We start from the raw sequence: 19,583 nt of genomic DNA on the forward strand, positions 1-19,583 counted from the left end.
TTGGTAGGCCTTCACCATGTCAGTTCCTGTCTATAGTTTCGCATTCCACATGTTTCTGGCATCTGAATAGTTCTTTTTTTTTAAAAGGTCGTTCATGTATAAAAATTTAAAGATTGTTTTACTTTGTATTATTATGTGTGTGTGAAGTGAGGAAGGGAAGTAGATGTGGGAGATGGGAATTCATATTGGATTAGTCTACCATTCCTGGAAGTTGAGAAGATTGGTGTAATTGTAGTGACAATGAGGTGGTTGACTTAGAGTTATAGGTGTGGTTGAGACCTACAGGTCAGAGTTTTTCTTCTGGACTAAATTACTTGGGCCATTTGGACTCATTATCTTACTGAACTCATCTAGTCTCATTTGAACTAATTCATCCTTTTGTTGTTATTTGATAGATGCAAGTTTCCAGAAACACTACTAAACCAAAATTTAGAAGAAGGATAAGGTATGGGTTTTTTTTTAATTGAAAAGTATTGTGATGAAATTGAAGTGTGTGTAAGAGATTTAATTATTATGACATTTACCCCTGATTCTTGATTCTTTTTCTCTAGGGAAGCATTAAAATTTTCTAAAAGAATTAAGGTGATAAGTAATAGTCTTAGAAGTATGGAGAAAGCTTTATGTTTATATAAATATGTTGAACCAGAACAGTATAAGATTAATATCATGTGAGCAACCATATGAGAAGCAGGTGTTTAGTTTAAAATAGTGCAAACCAGAAACAGGTCTTTATAATGAATTGATAAGCCACCAATGACAAGTTTTAGTGTTTATCACTGAACCAACCACACAGTTTATTTTTTTGATGAATGATAATTAGTGCTATATTAAGAGTAGTCCTGCTCAAAGACAAATACTGGCTCTGATATGACAGTCTTCCTCTTATTCTTTGTCCTTTTTCAGAGGATGAGTAATTACCTTTTTTTAAAAAGACTTACTGCCTTATCTTAGTTATATTTCACAGTAACCTCATCAAATAGGTAGGGGGTATGTTATAATCATCTCTATTTAAAAGATGAAAACTTTATGACTTAGAGAAATTAAGTGGCTTTCTCAAGATCTTATGGCTAGAGAAAATACATTTGAACAAATGTTTTCTAACTCTAAATCAGTGACACAGGTAGTGGAAAAAGCATGGATTTTGCAGTCTGAAAGAATTTAGCCATGTCATGTTCAACCATTACCTACATCATCAAATTTCTCAATTTTGCAGAGCCTCAGTTTCTTTATAAAATGAGAGCAGCAATTACTTAGTAGGTTTTCGGGGTGAGAATTACATAAAAAAGCCTATGTAAGGTACTTGGTAGATCATTAGTGCTTTTCACCTAGTGAGGGCTCAGATCAATATTATGCCCCTTTGGTTTTTCACTGCATCATGCTGCCTTACTGTATTAAAAAACCAAGGAAAATTACCTCAAGATAAAGAAATATATTCATAATTTACAATGATCAATGAATATACATAAATGGCCATTTAAATATACGTGATTAATCTTTTGAAACTAATTCTGTCAAATCCTTTTTCTAGGAAACCTTTTTTAAAATACTCTTTCGAAAATGTTTGTTCAGATGACGCCATGTCAAAGGAAAATGTGGGTATGTGAAGGCCTGTCCTGCTTCTGGTTCTTATATCCCTCTAATTCTACCGAATGTGGTTGTCGTTCTTTGAAGAAAAAAAATGTTGTACATATATACATATAAGAGAACTCTTAGTGAGTCATTTTGGTATTAATTTTCATACTAGGTATTTGGGTTGTCTTTGGGTTTCTATTCTCTTGCATCAAATTCGGCTCTGTCATGTATTTAATTTCTTTTAAAAATAAAGCACCAGCAGTTGTGGGAGGAAATACCTACATCAATACATTAAAATCCAGACCTCCCCATTCCAAAATTATTGGGGGCCTAGGGGTGCCAATGGGAGAGAAAGAAGAAAAGCGACAGCTTGGGGCTTCCAGCTGAATTAATTGCCATTGGTATTAGAACACGGTAGGGCGAATGTGGGGAGAAAGTTTAAGTTTTCAAAACCACTTTACTCTTCCTTCATTTTGGTTAGTCTTGAAAAGTAGGCAAATGCTTATTTGCAAGATGGAACTTTGGCAGCCACGCAGAGGTTTCAAAGCCCATTAAACCCCAAGAAGTTACCCACACCATATTCCCTCTCCTTTGTGGCCACCCCCAGGTCCTATGGCACTGCCTTTCAAATGGCTAAATCAGCCATTCATTTTTAGTCTTATCAAAAGAAAGGAAAGCAGTCAGAAGAAGGACAGAGTGGTTATTTTTTTTTTAAATCCTCTTGTTCCTGTCCTAAACCACCACAAAATTCTGTTGTTTCTATCTCTTCTTAAATGTATTCCGCTGCTGCTTTCCTGCTAACTCAGGTGCCTTTTCTTGGCCAAGTTGTCCCTTTGCCTCCGATGATTAGTTCAGATATTGCTGTGGAAAGGCAAAAGTCTGCTCATCCCTGGACTGAGTTCCCACTAGGAGACCTTGGCACTGCAGCTGAAGGCTCCAATGCTGGGATCCTTTCCCCCTCTGACTCAAATGGGCTACCTTGGAAGAAACCCCAGGACATCACGGCCATGACTCCATTGACTGGAAATCACTCTTCTGTGTAAATGGGTGAATACATCTCCATGGATATCCACTGATACCCTTTTAGGAGTCTCACATTCTGAATGGCTCTCAAGTCTCAGTTAATTGTTCAGACCGTGAACCTGATCTGTGTCTTACTCCTTCTTCACATTTTGAACAACTAAAAAACAGAAATACCTAGTTTACTGTGTTCTTTGCAAGAGCTGACTACTTCTGGAAAGAGTGGTTCTTCAGTAAATTAACCCTCCTCAGTTTTTTTACCCCTACTCATATTTCCATGGATCCCTTGATCTAAGTCTCTGATATCACTCCTTTTCTTCTTAGCCTGAGATAGGATCAGTCCTTGATCAAGTGAAAATTCTACCATCTTCTTCTTGAATGTCTGCCCCACTTTTTGGAGCCACTTTCCTTACACTCCCAAGTGCTAAAGTCTCCCAGCAGCCTACTACCCAGATTTGCTGTTCCTTTCTAGTTTTTAAGCTCTACCCATTTCTTTTCTCTGTCCTTTAGTTAGAGATCAGGAGGAGAGCTAACTAAGTGCTACTTTACCTGTCCAAGTATCAGTTGCTTCATCTGTAATAAAGACATGCAGTAGAAGCCCTCTTATCCAACAAGGAGAGAATTTCTGGAAATTAATAGAAAAAATTGAATAGAAATTAATAGAAAATTAATAGAAATCATTAAATATTTTAAACTGTAGCCCATGGCTATATAGATTTAATCTAAGAAATAACTACTTGTGGAGCATATCTATGTTTGGGGGAAAATTAGTACCAGGAATATTATGTACTATATTTGTATTGTCCCTATAACTCTTTTTTTTTCAGTGTTTAGGGACAAGAAAATTCATCTATGATGATGAACTAATAATACCAACACCTGTACCAATTACTCTGTGTCTTCACTGTTCTAAACACTGTGTATATATTAGTTTATTTAGCCCTCACAAGAGCTATATAAGATAAACAGTTAGATATTATTATATCCCCGATTTTATCAATGGGGAAACTAAGGCACTTAAGAGGTTATATGGTTTTTCTCAGTCACTATCTTCCTTTTTTTTAATGTTTATTTATTTTGAGAGAGAGAGAGACAGAGTAAGAGTGAGGGAGGGACAGAGAGAGAGGGAGACAGAATCCGAAGTAGGCTCCAGGCTCTGAGCTGTCAGCACAGAGCCCAGTGCAGGGCTTGAATCCAGGAGCCGTAAGATAATGACCTGAGCGGAAGTCGGAGGCTTAACCGACTGAGCCACCCAGGTGCTCTTGTCACATATCTTCTTAAAATTAAAGTGTGCAGCTGTTTCCTTGGTTGCTTTGAGTATCAGGAAACTTAAAGCGAAATACAGGGGGGTTGGGCACAGTACTTGTAGTTGACCTAGGCACTTTTAAAATCTCATTATTGCCCTTTGTATCCCCCTTAATGAATTGGTTTTGATTTCTTTTGGTCTTTTGGTTTTAGTCATTTGTTTTGTTGTATCATTGTTTTTTGTTAGAAAATACCTCCTTTATTCTTGGGTAGTAAACAGTCTATAAAAGTTTAAAAAGAGATTGGCAGATTACCCCAGACCAACTGATAATCTATGACACTCATCAAATTAGCAAAGGATGTGTTCATCAGCCACCTGAGATAGATAAACATGGAAAAAGATGGTTAATCCAGGAAAGGTCTGGATCATGGGGTGAGCCCCAGGGGAGCATGAAGACCTTAGGGGCTGGGGCTGGGGGGTAGAAGGGGGACAGGGAGACAGGTGATTTTTTGCTGCTCAGGACAAACTTTGCCCACCTGCTCTTGGTTTGGAGTCAGCTTTAGCCTCTAGGGTAAAAGGTGGGGTTGGCCCACATGCCCCTTTCCTAGAAAGCTCCTTGCCTCCTATTTCTGTTTGTGTCTCCAGGAATGGTGCTCTCTTCTTCATTACATTCTAACTTGTATTGTACTCATCTCTACATTTAAATTGTAAGCACACAAGAGGAGTGTTTGTGGTTATTTAATAACAAAACAAAACCAAGTACTTTTTCCTCCTCCTCAGCCTCCTTCTGTAAGAATGCTTTCAAAATTTCAATATTGAAATGACCCTGCAAATTTATTTCAGATGATATTTTTCCATACCAGCTTTGGGGTATATAAGGAAATAAACAGCTTCTTTAAACATTTAGTAGAAAAATACAGATTGGATAAAACCCCATAAGTATACCTTGAAGGCTTTTAAAATAGTGACTGATTTATTTAAGAGACAAACAGTAAGCTATTTCTTATCAGGAATGGAAAAACTACACAGATTATTTTATAAAATTTCATTTTTAAAATCCAGGTGTGGACTTCAGTATAAGAGATATATTTTTCTTACCTTTTTTAAAAAAATTTTTTCTGAGTGATGGAATAACTGTAATGCTACCACTTTACTCTAAACAGCAAATTGAAACAAGTCAGGGAAACCACAGGATAATCAGTATTGATAGAAGATGATTGGTCATGCAATCAGCAAAGGCATTCATTCTGCCTCTATCTTTGGAGGATATCATTGGCCAATTTTGATAACCTAGTTTGTACATTACGGTAACTGCTATTTCTTGAGAATTATTTTTGAATTCTGTCAGTTTACAATATAGAAATACCTATTTAGAAAAGCAAACCTCCCATTGCTCTGGAAGCAGAATTTGACATCAATCAAGTTGGTGTTATGAACCCTAGTTGATTTATGAAGTCATCCATTACTTTGTCTACCCTTTGAGCAGAAGGCAGTGTACATATTTTTCCAGATCACTTGAAAACAGAGAGCCTACAATGCCATTTGGCAATGACATTCATTATCATAAATTGATTGTATTTTAGCCTAGCCTTAGAAATATAAAGATGTTTGTGTCCATTTTTCCTTTACAGCATAGCTCAAAATTCATCTTCTCAACAGTGCATTAAATGTCAGTATCAATTTCCATAGACTCAGAATATAAAGTAGGAAAACACAACATCTGTAAGTGGGACTGGAGAATCAGTCTGAAGATAACCACAAGTAGTTGTCTGTTCAGTAACAGGTTACTAGTAAGAAATCTATCATAAAGAGAAGTCAATTCGTTAAACAAAATAGCTTCAATAAAAATGTACATTCCTCTAGAAAATCCTGATGTGGTAAACATGGGTTGCATTCATGTATTTTTTTAGTAAATTCTCCCAGTGATTCTTATGCCCATCAAATTTTGAATAGCATTGTTTTAGAATGTAATAATTAAAACTCTGTGTTCTTACGCTTTACCAATTACCACAGAACACGTATCTATGTGGACACAACTAACGTCAGCTACAGTTTTTGTTTTGTTTTTAAACGTAGGAACTGATTCTAAGGTGTGCAAATGGCTTATCAGAAAGCTACTTTCAAACTGTTTGGAAAGAAGTCTTCCATAGAGAAAACCTGAGATTGGCTAGGAAGAGATGATGGCCAGGAAGGCTCGTTGGTCAATGCCTACTCTTGAGTCCCTTGCCCTTTGTAGGCACATAATTGATATTTGTTGACTGAATAAAAAAGTACTTGGGGCAAGTGATAAGTACTGACAGAAAAATTATTTTTGTAGACAAAACTGTGAAGTGAAAAATGTTAACTAAAAATTGTTTTTTAATACTGTAGTGACAACCAAGAGAGGGAAAATTTTCTATTTCATAACCTCCCATGACTTTATTTGACACTATTATTTAATAACGTTCTAGCAGAATTTTAAACTTTCTTTCTTACGAGTACTAGATAAGAGGAAATTACCAACAAAGAAGATTCTAATAAAACATGGATTCTTTTGAACTGGAGGAAACAGTGCATGAGACTTTTCACATTGATAATTTCTGTTTTTTACCTTTAAACATGCTTAGTTTACAAGGATACTTCTGTGTGTGTGTGTGTTCACATACACACACATAAAGGGATGCATATGCATGTGCAATCTTCCTAAACATAATTAGTTAGAAGAATTTTAAATATGTCCAACAATTAGATTAAAACTGAATGTTAATGCTGAGAATGCCCTGCTTGCATATTCACTGATAATAGGTTAGCTCCAAAGCATATGTCCTGTGTGGGTCTGTTTTCGTGTTCCGTGAACTTTTAGATGTTCTACGTAGTGGGATTTTTGGTGTCCTGCCAAAGAATGGTGGATAATAGAGGGTACTATGTCCAGTTTTTGTCACCCGAGTGGAAAATAATGGGGTGTGTATTCATGGCCTTTCGCTTTGAATCATGTTGCCTTTGGAACGACTTCTCAGATGCTCCCTCTGTCTGTTGTGCAGGACAGCAGGCCACATGTGGCTTCCTTTCCTTGATTTTTACTTCAACAAGTCTATATGAAACAAAAATGTTTATTTTATTTAAGTCAGGAATCCAACTGCATGTTATTAATCAGTAGTTGAGTCTATAGAGTTATTTAATAGGAGTTCATTTCTTTTGTGGGGATATTATTTTATGTCCGCAAATTCAGTGAATTCATGTCACAGTAGTACACACACACACACAAATTTTGTAAGTGTGGTATTTAAATATATATATATATGTGTGTGTGTGTGTGTGTATGTATATATACACACACACATATATAATACATATATTAGGCAATTAAGATGTGTTGGTATTCGGATTAGGAGTAGACTAGCCTGTGTTTAGCCTGACCGCTTAATTACATCGTCTCTCCTTTTAAACAGTAGTTTTAATAGTTTATTGTAGGCATGGCAAACTGGCCCACAGGCCACTAGTTTTTGTAAATAAGGTTTTATCGGAACATAGTCACTCTCATTTATTTAGGTACACGTGTATGGTCTGCACTGTAGCAGCAGAATGAAGTCGTTGTGACAGAGACCCCAAAGCCTGCAATATTTACTCTGTGTCCATTCATGGGAAAAGTTTGCTGACCTCTGGTTTATAAAAAACAATTTAGTTTGGCCCTGATTTAAAAAAAAAAAGCAAAACAAGACACTTCTAGTGAGCTTTTCATGATGTACACATAGCAAGAATATCACCTACATTTTGACAGGAATAATTGGAAAATATTCACCTGGAAATCCTTAATTATTTTGCATTAAGCAGAGGCCATCTGTGAGAACTATACAAAATATTTGTTTTTTATCTTGTAACATTTAGATTTTCTCTTTTGAGTTGGCTAAGATTATGGATTAGATTGAATTAATTAAAATGTAGCACTTTTTCTGTTATATTAATGATGATTTTTAGTTGTCTCTGAGACAGAAGTTTTACTAAAAGAGCTGGAGCAAATGCTACAGCAGGCACTAGAGCCCACAGGAGCACCCGATGAGTCTGAAGAGGAGCGTGGAGAAGAAGTGAATACAGGAGAAAAGGTAGCACTGTAATCATTATCAGGCCTAAATAGCAAGTTCAGATTCTGTCAATGGCAGAAATTGTTCCTGGCTGTACATTTTAATTATATGAAAAACATTTTTCCCTTCTGAAATTTGAGCCCTTGATTATCCTGAAGTGAATAAACTAGTAACCTGTTGAAAGGTCAGAATACAACTATCAGTTTTTGAAAAAAAAAATCTGTGAGTGTGGAGGAGCCCTTTGTTTTTTGGATCTTTGAGGTTGGGATGAAGAAAGAGTGGAAGGAGCTCACAGTAGTCGGTCGGGTGCCACCGTAGAGAGAACTGCCTACCGCTGCGAATTTCACAGTCAGGAGAGGAGGCTGGATAAGAGCAGCTTGCTAGGAAATCTGCCCTGCCTGCTTCATGCACAGAGACAACTTCTGTAGGGACAGACCTCATTATTAACACACTGGAGGTAGAATTTTTCGTTGGAATACTTTTCACCATTCATAACTAGATTTGTCTTTTTTTTTTTTTCCTTTTGGCTAGCTATGTTGGACTGAGAAAGGCCATGCATGCTTACTTTATTCAGTTCTTATGTGTGATAACATAAATTATCAAACTTCCCAGCAAATCAGCTCCATGTTTGTGCAAATAAAATGAGGGTACAAGCCTAGGTCATTAATACAGAGCAGCAGTGTGGTAGGTATGAGAAAAATAAGTCATAAGGCAGACACTTCTTCAAGGCAGTACAGCTGTTCTCCAGATAGGAAGAAAAATGGCAGCAAGAAGTCATGTATCCTTAAGGTTTCATTCATTCTCTCATTCATTCATTTAGATATATGCTGTGCCTGGAGTCCAGAGAACACAACAGTTGGGAGTTCTTACTCTGGAATATAATACCAATGTCCTAACCCCAGTCCTGCCAGGGAGGACTTGTGTGATTTGGCACAGTTGCTTATCACTTGCCCAAGAGGATTTCTTTGTGGGTTAAATAAGGCAAACCGGGAAAAGTACTTTGCATAGTAACTGACACCCAAGGTTAGCTGTTATTACAGATGAGAATTGGCAATGGCAGTCCCTGGAGAGAGTAAGTGCTGAGACTTCCTTACTTCCTCTCTTTTCCCACATTCTCCTGTTGAGCAACTGCCCATTCCCGAGTCTGTCTCTTCTCAGATGCTGGAAAAGGTAGATTTATACGTGGACAAGGTTGTTTACCCACTTTGGCAGACTGCCCAATTGCATGATTTCATTCAGAACTTCAACAAGAATAAAGATGATTCGTAAACACCTCCTTTACTGAGTTGGAAATCAAAATATACAAGATTTACAGTTAAAGAGAGCAATACACCAAAAGGAAATAAAATTAATGCTAAAAACTCTTACCACATTGAAAACCATAGTTTTCTTAAGTAGCACCAGCCATATCAACTTGTGCCTGAATTTGTACCGTTGTGAATGGCATTTTTCCAATTAGGGTTCCTTTTTGAAAAAAACAATTTTTTTTCTTTCTATAGATCTTACCTTTTGTCAAACAGGATCTGTAGACTAGCAACATATATGTTATAGACATATAATTAATATACAATTAGTCTTTTCCAGCAAATGTGTGCTTTGTTTGAGCACCATATGGTTTTGTGCAACGTGTTTTCAGTGTTTGCAGTTTCTCTTCTCAAAAATACAGCCAGGTTGATTTTTTATAGAGATGTCCTGGAGCTTTTACAGCCACAGAATTGGCTTCTATTTTACCATTATAACTAGTAACTTGATAGAACAGAAAATTACTTTGGATTTTTATTCCTTAAGGTAAAATACATAGTTTTAATATATCACCAGGCAGGAGCTTGCTTTTTGTTTTAGATTCTTGTAATATTTTATGCTTTCAAAAGCCACTTAAGAATTGTAAAAATTAACCATCTTAACTTGCTGGCAGGCAGGTGAGTGCCTCCTGCAGACTGGTTCATAAGCCATTCTCCACACTGAGCTTTGTAAGTCTGGCATTCACACCAGGTTCTGTATATTTAGGGCCTTGTTCACTTTTAAATGAGAAGAATAGCAATGAAACCAACTATCAAAGCTGGGACAATTTTCAGTTTAAAAGAAAAGAAATGATCACCACAAGGGTTTCTTTTTTTTCTTTTCTTTCTTTCTTTCTTTCTTTCTTTCTTTCTTTCTTTCTTCTTTCTTTCATTCATTCATTCATTCATTCATTCAAGTTAATAGGGAAAATTAATATGGCTTCCAAAGTTAACACTGCTTAAAGCTGGAGCTACGTTTTATTTGTAGGAGAAAGTGGCCTCTTATAAGCTAACACACCAAAAAGAGCCACCTGATAATTTTAAGGTGCTAAAGCATGTTTATTCTCTGAGCAGATTTGGTTAAGCTATTTTCAAAGTTGTAAATTTGATGGTGTTTTCATTCTTCATTTCATGTATCAGGTTTGAGGTTGATAACTCTCAAGCATTTATACCAATGAGCGAGAGTGACAACATAAAAAAGAAAGCATACACACATGGATAATCAAAATTCGTTTCTATTTGTCATTGAAATGTTTTATGAGAATATTTTCCTCAGTAGAGTCACCTTCCTAATTATGCTCTTCCTTAGCATATTAACACTGGTTTTCATGTCCCAACTTTGTAAGCAAGAAGAGGAAATTAATATCAGATTTTTATAAAATCTTCCAGAATAATTCACAAATTAGATAAGCCATATACAAATAAAACAGAGTTTGCTGAATAATTATTTGTATTAAAAGGTACAGTTTTTGATGTTACATGAAAATACTTGTATAAATTACATGTATTTTTTTTTCTTAATTTCATGGAAGTTATCTCTACCTTTAATGAATCTTGAAGTTATAAATCTTGTATGTGTTTATGTATATCTGCGCTGTTTTTACTTGTGTCTCTTCCCACCGAGCTAGATCAAGCTATCGCTATTTGTAAGTCATGCAGAGGCTTATGAGAAGATAGGCATAGAAGGTGTGACTCAAACAGTTTTAAGCTGTATTCCCTATAATAATAATTATAAAAATAAATAAATATAGAAAAGTCATAGAATGAAACTGATCATGTTTTTCCAACACGTAATATTAAACCTAAAAATGTATAATGTTGGGGGAAAGAAATACGACCTGAATAATAAGTTATTCTTATATGAACACATTTCTTGTACATTATACTCTACATGGGGATCATTATTTGACCACCAGCATAACAGAACACTTTGGGTAACTGCTGTGGCTTATGGAGTTACTGACTACTTTACATTTGGTTCAAATAATTAAGCCGGTGTTCCAGTAAATTTGATATCGTTCTGATGAATTGTATGGTTATTTTTACAGTTATCTGAATGCAGCCCTGAAGTTCCTGCAGGCGGTCCATTTGAAAACCACTATGAAGAAGACTGTCTTGTAATTGATGGGATAAAATTAAAAGCTGGAGAATGTATTGACAATATAACTAACAAGTTTAAAGAAATAGATGCTCTAATGTCTGAATTTTAAGGTATTATTGATATTTTCAAAAGTTAATTATAAAAAGTTACGTGTTTATATTTTTCCAAAGTCAAAAACTTGAAAACATGGAGGGAGATAGGTATATGTTTTACCAAAGCTGCTATTTGTAACAACTTCCTGTTTTATGCTTTTAGAATATCCATTGTTTTGAGAGCCAATCAAATGGTCTTCAAGTTAGTGTTAAGATTTAGGATTTAAAAAAACAATTTAGCATTTAAGAAACCCTGATATTTGTATTTGTAGACTTTTTTTTCTTGTTTGCCTTAATTTTAAAATGGTTTATGAAACTTACTGTGCAAACACGTGCTTTACAATGATTATTTAGGCCCTTTATTCAAATGTGGCTATTTAGATGGCTGTCAAGGCTATTATAATTCTTCCATATAATTCAAGCGTAGTAGAGATTGAGTATGTGTATTGGTAGTGGAATTAAGCTACTATAAAATAAAAGGAAATAATAAAAAAAATTATTGTGTATTAGAGTTGGGGTTCTTCTCAAAGGTGCCAGTTGCCTTATACTGGAAATAATCATTTCAACCATGATTCCAAAACCTGATTGAGTGGAGGTGGGAGGCTGTGGAAGATCAGAATCCTGGATGCTTCCCTATTAAATCAGTATCTCTGAAGGTGAGGATGGAAACCATGGTGAAAAATATAAGATTAAGTTAGGCATACTCACAATAAAAAAATTCTCAGCGTTATAGGAAAGCAAAAAGTGCATCCTACAATAGCACTTCCTTGACGCCTCCCTGAAACCCCATTCCATAGGGATTCCCATGAGCAGTTTCAGTGGGTGTCCTTCCACATAAGTGTTCTAACGCACATCCATCTCTAGTACCCACTCTCGCTCGCTCTCCATGTCTCTCTTGGGGGAGTATGGGATCAGGGAAAGGGGATTCCAAGCACATCGAAACCGAAAACAAAGCTTGAGGAGAGAAGAGAAAGCAATTCAGCATCTTGGACCTATTGCTAGTTGAATTAGCTGGAGTAACCACATGCTGGTGTGAAGGTAGCCACAGCAGATGCGTAGCACTGTGCACACAGGCTAAGGGACTTGTACCTGTAGGGGCCAAGTGAAGAGTTTCAGACTGTGGAGTCCCTTTTACATTTCAGAAAGATCACACCAGCAGCAACACAGAGAATGGAGTGAGCAAGAGAGCACTGGAGACGGGGCTCCTTGTCAGGAGGCTGCTTGGGAAATCCAGTTGCAGGACTAGGAGAACCTGAATATGGTGGTGCTATATGGAGAGAGCAGAACGGTTTCCAGCTGCATTAACATCAATGAGTGGATTATTAGGATTTTGAGAATGGAAATAGGCATGCGACAGTAGGGGGGAGGTGGGGTCGACTTCAGGGTTCTTGTATTCACAGTGCTGTTCACTGAAGGTCAGCATAGGTGCAGATTAGAAGCGTGGGGCAGATACCACGTTTGGGGCCAAACTGTGTGAGTTCAGCAAAGGTTCGAAACTCTTCGTGCTTTGACAGAGCCTGCCTTTCAGAACCACGCCATGAGCCAGAGTGACTATGACTACTCTCTCACTGCATCATATTTACTTCTAAATGGTATCAAACAGTGGAAACTAAGGCTTCCTCTTTTTCTTCTAACAGAATTTACTCCATAGCCTTTCAGAAAAACTTCGCCTCTTTCTCTCGCCGCTATGATGTTATATTCACAGCCTACAAAATGTCTCAAGAAGTAATCGATCCCATTTTCCTGTTACTTCTTAGAATCAACAATAAAATGACTACAATTGTATTTGAAAGACTTGACCCACAATTCGAGTGTTTGATCTAAGCCCCCAGGTGGTAGACTAATTAGATCACTTGCAGCTAATTCCTGTTGGTGGAATAGCCAGTGCTCTTCCAAGTTAGAGTCCATGGGTAAGACACTGAAATTTCCAGACTGAATTCATCTCTGCCATGTTCTAAGCTGCAGAAGTCCGGAATTTCCACTGAAGTCTTTGTGCACTTGGGCAGTTCAAATTGGTCCTGAGGACAAACATTTGGGTTGGCTCTGTCTGCAGAGGAAACTTCAATCTCCTTCCAAGAAGAGGCTCTTAGGGAAAAGGCCTTTTCCAAGAAGAGGACAGAGGGGAGCCTCTGTCCATGTGAGAATATAGCCTTTCAAATTTCCAGATAGAATGTGCTCAGGAAAATGGATGAAGGAGCAGTCAACTAACATCTCTGTCCTCAAGGCTGAGAATCCTGCCTGGCTGGCAAACCCTACCTGCTGGTAAAGACCCCATGTTCAGGGCAGGCCGCTCAACATACACCAGGGCATAGCAGTGGGACTATGGAAACACGATGCCTGCCTTCACGTCCTGGTGCCGCCGCCGACTCATTGGGAGACCTGAGGCAAGTTACTTAACTTCTCTGAGCCAGGGCTTTTTTCCATCTATAGAGTAGAAGTTGCTGTGAAAGGAAATGTATGAATAGACATAAAATGCATAGAGCAATCTTAACACACAGAAAACTATGCAAGTCATGACCATGATTGTTGTCTCAAAAGCATTTCTCTTCTGACTGCCTCTGCCTGGTTATCCTAGGCCTAAAGCCTAAAGCCTAAATGTGCTTCTTTCAGCAGAACCTGAGGTGATACACCTGCTTCTGGGGGACTGGGGCCAAAGACTTCTCTGACTATGCTGACTCCCAGGGCAGACCTGGAGGTGGACAGTACCCTGCCTCTATAGCTAGGGCCTCCTGCTAGGCCCAGAGGAGGACATTATAAGGAAATTGTATCTGCTCATCAAGGGAGATTAAATTCTAAGCACACTAGTTATACCAAGTTTGATATGGGGGCTATAAAGCAGTATGTTAGGACCTTCTGCCTGAGCCTTTGGGTTGGAATAAGACCTCCTCTTTGTCTAGTTTGAGGAGTGGCTGACTAATCCTCTTTGCAGTGAATTGACCAGCTAGTCTGTAGCCTCCATGAACCTATGGAAGGGCTGGGTCCACCAGAAGCTGAGTCCCCACTTAGATCTACAGACTGTGGAAAGTTAAGCACCAAAGCCAACTCTGTTGCCCTATATTCTAGGAAGTCCTGGTCCATTTGCCTCATGCAGAAGCTGAATTTATGCAGGTATTTCCAGTGGTAAGAAGCTTAGCTCTATCTTTAGTGGAGACAGGCTACGTATTTTGACTTGTTGCCACCAGTGGGATAAAGAGAGGAGTGCACCCTTGCACTTGCAAAAGTCTGTAGTGTCTACAGCCTTGAATTTCCTGGCTCTGCAGTGGAGGGTGATGAGTCACAGATAGTTAATATGTCCACTAACAGACCTAACACTATCATAAACTATCTAGAGGCTTTGTGGAAAAAATTGGCAGTTAGCTCTTTTTGGAGGAAACTTTTATTCATGAAAACTGAAGTGAACTGTGTATTGCTTTTCATGGAATGAAACCATTCTATAACCTAATGCCTCTACCAAATAGCTGGCATTCCATAACTCCACCACTTATTGGGGTTAAGAATTGGTATAGTTCTGTTCCAGATACTTCCAGACCAGTAGAATTTGCATCTGTGGACATTCCAAGGGACAAAGGTAAGATTTTGAAAATCCAAAATAGAAATATCCAAATCCTGCTCTATTATTTCTTCCTCTGTATGGTTCCAAGAAGAGGTCTAAACATAGTGCAATTAAAAAATTCTGAGTTCTTTTTTAGGGCTGAGCCAACTCTTGCTGTCACTTAGTAGAATTCTGAAAGAGTTGTTTAGTAAAGACAAATTTGACGTTAAGGTCCAAGTGGGATATTCTATGTACGCAAATCTAAATATTAGGATTTTCCCACCCACTGAGTAGTTGCATGGTATAGGCATGCAGAGTAGTGAGCAGCAAATGAAAGGGTAGGGGAGAGAGGAGAAACTTGTTTCCAAGAAAAATTCTGAAAGAATGAGTTGTTTTCTTTTAAATGCATATAGGAAAGTACTATGAGAAAGGAGATATGCTCAGAACCAAACAAAATAAAACACAGTTTGCAAGCAGCCCAGAAGTTGCTGGGTTAAAAAATAAAACTTTTTAATCTTCAGCCTCTCCAACCAGAAAAAGATTCTCAAATTAAAATGTAGCCTGGGGACAGTGATCAAGTCCAGGGGTTGGTTGTTGAATCACAGCAAGAGAGACAAAGACCAAATCTAGGGGGCTTGCAGGAAAACATGGCCTCAGGGTAAGGACCCAATCAGGGGTGTGGCTAATAACATTACAAACTATTACAAAATGACTTTTAAACCTCCTGCAAAACTTAAAGGTATAGTAGTGCAGCCACCTGACATGCCCAAAGTGCTAGTAATTAAATCTGGAGAGAAAAGCCTGTCTTGAAAATAACTGTGGTTTTGACACATAGAATGGACTAGAATCAAATACATAGAAAACCCACTAAGTTGTAGAAAAACTGACACCACCTTAAGTACTAATAGCCTGAACTAAATGAGACTGAAACTGTTTGAGAGGGGGAAAAAAGACCCCTGAGCCCCCAGTTTTCTATGTAGGAAATAGGCTAGGAAAACTTAGCCACCCAAAAGAAGTAGAAGTCTCAGTGTCCTCTTCATAAGCAAATGAGGAAGATGGTGGAAAAGAAGGTCTCAGAGGACAGAGCTAGGAGCTGTAGAGAACAACGGACCAAAGATCTTCCTCCTACACTACCAGACTCCACCCCACCCCCAGCTCACCTTCCCTTCCCCTGGGAGCAGGACCAAGGTCTGATGAGGAAACATATCCTACTCGTTTGGCAGGGAAACTTGGCTAATTTGCCTAGAAGGATTTCAGAATCACTAAGGAACAAGTTTCTTCATTTTGAATGAGGGTTTACTGTGATTTTCCTGTCTCTATTATAACAATGCATATTGTGTGGGTGTGGAAAGGGGATGGGGCCTGTGATTTGTCTTCTCAGTTTATAGGTCCAATTCATATCTGGACCAGATGTAAATCATGAAGTCCTAAATGTTGAGCCTGATACATGATTGGGTGAGACTTGTGGTGTCCTTTGATGGGGATGGGCTGTTTTCATATTGGAGAGATGTGAATAATGTAGCCAAGCAGGGGGACAGTCATTGATTGAGTTCCTGATCCAAGTTCTTTGTATCTCCCTGCATTGTATAATTATCATGGATCTATCACAGACAGAGTGTACTACTACCGGGCCTTGTGACTTTGCACTTGGCCTCCTGCTTTGATCAATGAAATAGAGCTGAAGTGATGGGGCCAATTCATAGTCAAGGCCTTAAGAAGCTTTTGGTGTTTCTTCTTTACCTCTTATACCTCTGCCATTGTCTTGAAAAGAACATGCTGCGACAAGCCCTCTAATTCAGGGAGGATGAAAGTCCTGGGAGAAGACCTAGACCCAGAGACTTGCAGAATGAAGCAGAGCTGCCCCAGGTGATCTGCAGGTCCAGAATAGAATACAGTATTATTGTTTTTAGCTACTGAGTTTTGGGGTTGTTTGTTACACAGCATTTTTGTGGCAATAGTTAACTGATACACTTGATTTCTTGGTTCCAGCAACAGTTTCACAGGTCGGGTGTGGTGGCAGCTTTCCAGCTGTATCTGACCCATGGGTTGTTTTCTCCTTAGGGTGGAGCTTCTATCAAAATAGCCCTGTCTCCTGGGTTGGACCCAGCGTGCTAGCCAAACGCCTGCCCAGTGACCCTTCCAGCTTTTTTTTTTTGGATCAGGCCCAGATGGGCTCTTCAACTGATGGGGCTTAGCCCATTCCCTGCCCAGCCTCAGGTTGCTTTATCACGGAGGCAGCATATATAGAGATATTATAAGTTAATAGGATCCCAGCACCACCAAAATATCACTAAGGGTTCATAAGCGTGGGTCACTTCTTTTTTAAGTATTTTTAGACTCTATAATAATTACAAAAGGTAGATAGGCCCATAATGGTGAAATGTCTCATTTGGCCAAAAAAGAAAAAAAAAAAGTGTGCATATATTTCCATCCTCTTTCTGTTCCTCAAGTCTTCCAAGTCTTCCTTACCCTTTTGGTATTGTATCAAAGGATTTTAAGTTGCTAAATCTAGTTTTGGGTTCAGATTTTACCAACTTGCCTAAGTCACATGACCAATAAATGGAAAGGCCAGAATTTGAGTACATTTCTGTTTGTTCAGATCCCATTCCCTTTATAACTGTCTATATTGTTTAATGATCTGGTTACTAGATGGGTGGTGGAATGATCATCTAGCTTCCTCCTATGTAAAATGAGGATGGAACTATCTAAACAAAAGCATTGTTGTGAGGAATAAATGAGATATTTTATGTGAAAATGCTCTGTAAATCAACTTTATCTTCTATATATTCTTTCTGAAGGAAACTGAGTATGTGCTTAAGTACACTGCAATTAATTATTACTGAGATAAAATGTAATTATGCATTTGAAATGATCACTTGTCTTACTCTTGTATCTCTCCATCTACCGTCATCAATATCAGAATTTTTTTTTCTCTTTTTTAAAATTAAGTTTTGGAAACCATCACTGGCGGCATGTGACCCTCTCTCTGATGCGTGTGTTAACAGCAATGTCTGTCTTTTAAGGGACATCTATCTCACTGTTAAATTTAACTTTTTTTAATGTTTATTTATTTTTGAAGGAGAGAGAGACAGAGCGTGAGCAGGGGAGGGGCAGAGAGTGAGGGAGACACAGAATCCGAAGCAGGCTCCAGGCTCTGAGCTGTCAGCACAGAGCCCAACACAGGGCTTGAACTCACGAACTCAGGGCAAGATCATGACCTGAGCTGAAGTCGGACCCTTAATCGACTGAGCCACCCAGGCGCCCCTCACTGTTGAATTTTACCTATGGCTTTAAATCACCTTGTTTTCTTCATTCCGTTAAAAAAGAAAAGGGGTGGGGGGAGTCTCAGTATTGATGAGTAGTGGCAGATTCTGTGGCATTTTAGATGCTTTCCAATAAACGTATGGATGCCTTTCACAGGGAGCACGGGTTGTATTTCAGCATGCCCTCCTCCAGCAAGTTGGAATTTAGGCCCTGGCTCCAAAGACCTTTTGAAAGCCAGAAAGCTCACCAAAATATATGGCCAGAGTTGGTCTGTTGTGGCAATGACACTTGCTTATTATGACATACAATTAAATTACATAGATTTAAAATTTTGTACAACAAGCCTCTTGCAGTTTGCAGAGGGAAAGGAGCAGGCAGAAGAGAAATATGAATATGGTCATGCTCCTCTCTTCTGGAGCCTACAATCTAGTGATGGAAGAATGTGAATAAATATAGGTGGTCCACAAAGCAGAAAATGCATTTGAAGATGGAATGTCTAAAAGCAGAAGGGAGTTGTCTTTCTAGATAGCTGAGAGTCAATAATTACAAAATCCTTTAATACGATTCCTTCAGTCTCAGGTGCCCCCTGCCAGAAGTGAGAAACCACCCTACGGAGTCTGACGTCTACAGACAGCTTTAGCCCTCAGCTGCCAACAGCTATTCATGGAGGGAGTTAAGCCAGAACTAGGGCTCCCCACTCAAGCCCTGCTTTGGTTCCTCTTGAATTGCGGAGAGGGCCAATGACAATGACACCTGATCTTTAAACCCCATAAGATCTTGACCCAAGGGGACTCAGTGCTTTTACCAATACAGTTGGATCAGACCCCAGGTCCTCTATGGGATCACCATCATTTATGCTCTCCACTTCCTGTTGAGTCTCCTGGCTGCAATCCATCGCCCCCTGTTCCTCCGTGACCTCCATAACTTCCCCTGCTACGGTGATGAAGCCAAAGTGTGGGAGGCACAGAAGGGGAGGTTGGCAAGGGACACTCCTCTTGGATAGGAGTTCTAAATGCGCCAGCAAGCTCTTGGAGCCCTTTCACTGCAGAGGGGAGCAGCCTTGTGCTTCTTCAGGGTAGAGGACTGGCCACACAGCCTCCAACTACCGCCGACGGTCTTTCTTCCACCTCCCCCATGGACTCCTAATTTCATCTCTCAGCAGCAGCTGCTCTCAGGCAACACCAGAGCTGGAAACTACCTGATCTATGAAAGCCTGACTTCTTCCAAGCAAAGGAGGGTTAGGGTGTGGATGTACAGAGAAGTGTGAAAGTGTAGATTATTTGGAAATGGGGGTCCAACCTTACGAGGTTATGTGTTAGGTACTTACGTGTTAAGTACTGGAGTAGACCTGTGAAAGGAGAGGAGAGGGAGATTAATTCTGACTGCAGACACAGCTTCATGGTGGCATTTTATTCGTT

General features: G+C 38.8%; 1 protein-coding gene across 1 annotated transcript in view; it reads left to right on the top strand.

Moving 5' to 3' along the window:
- Nucleotides 1-11,859, top strand: part of ZCWPW2 (zinc finger CW-type and PWWP domain containing 2) — an 84,516-nt gene extending 72,657 nt beyond the window's left edge. Inside the window, 4 exon segments of the mRNA XM_042903632.1 lie at nucleotides 396-445; nucleotides 1,529-1,596; nucleotides 7,793-7,917; nucleotides 11,225-11,859. Of these exon segments, the coding sequence (XP_042759566.1) occupies nucleotides 396-445; nucleotides 1,529-1,596; nucleotides 7,793-7,917; nucleotides 11,225-11,386 (405 nt within the window). The 3' untranslated portion in view covers nucleotides 11,387-11,859.
- Nucleotides 11,860-19,583: the final 7,724 nt, after the last annotated feature.

The sequence above is a fragment of the Panthera leo genome, chromosome C2 (assembly GCF_018350215.1).
Source record: "Panthera leo isolate Ple1 chromosome C2, P.leo_Ple1_pat1.1, whole genome shotgun sequence".
NCBI lineage: Eukaryota > Metazoa > Chordata > Mammalia > Carnivora > Felidae > Panthera > Panthera leo.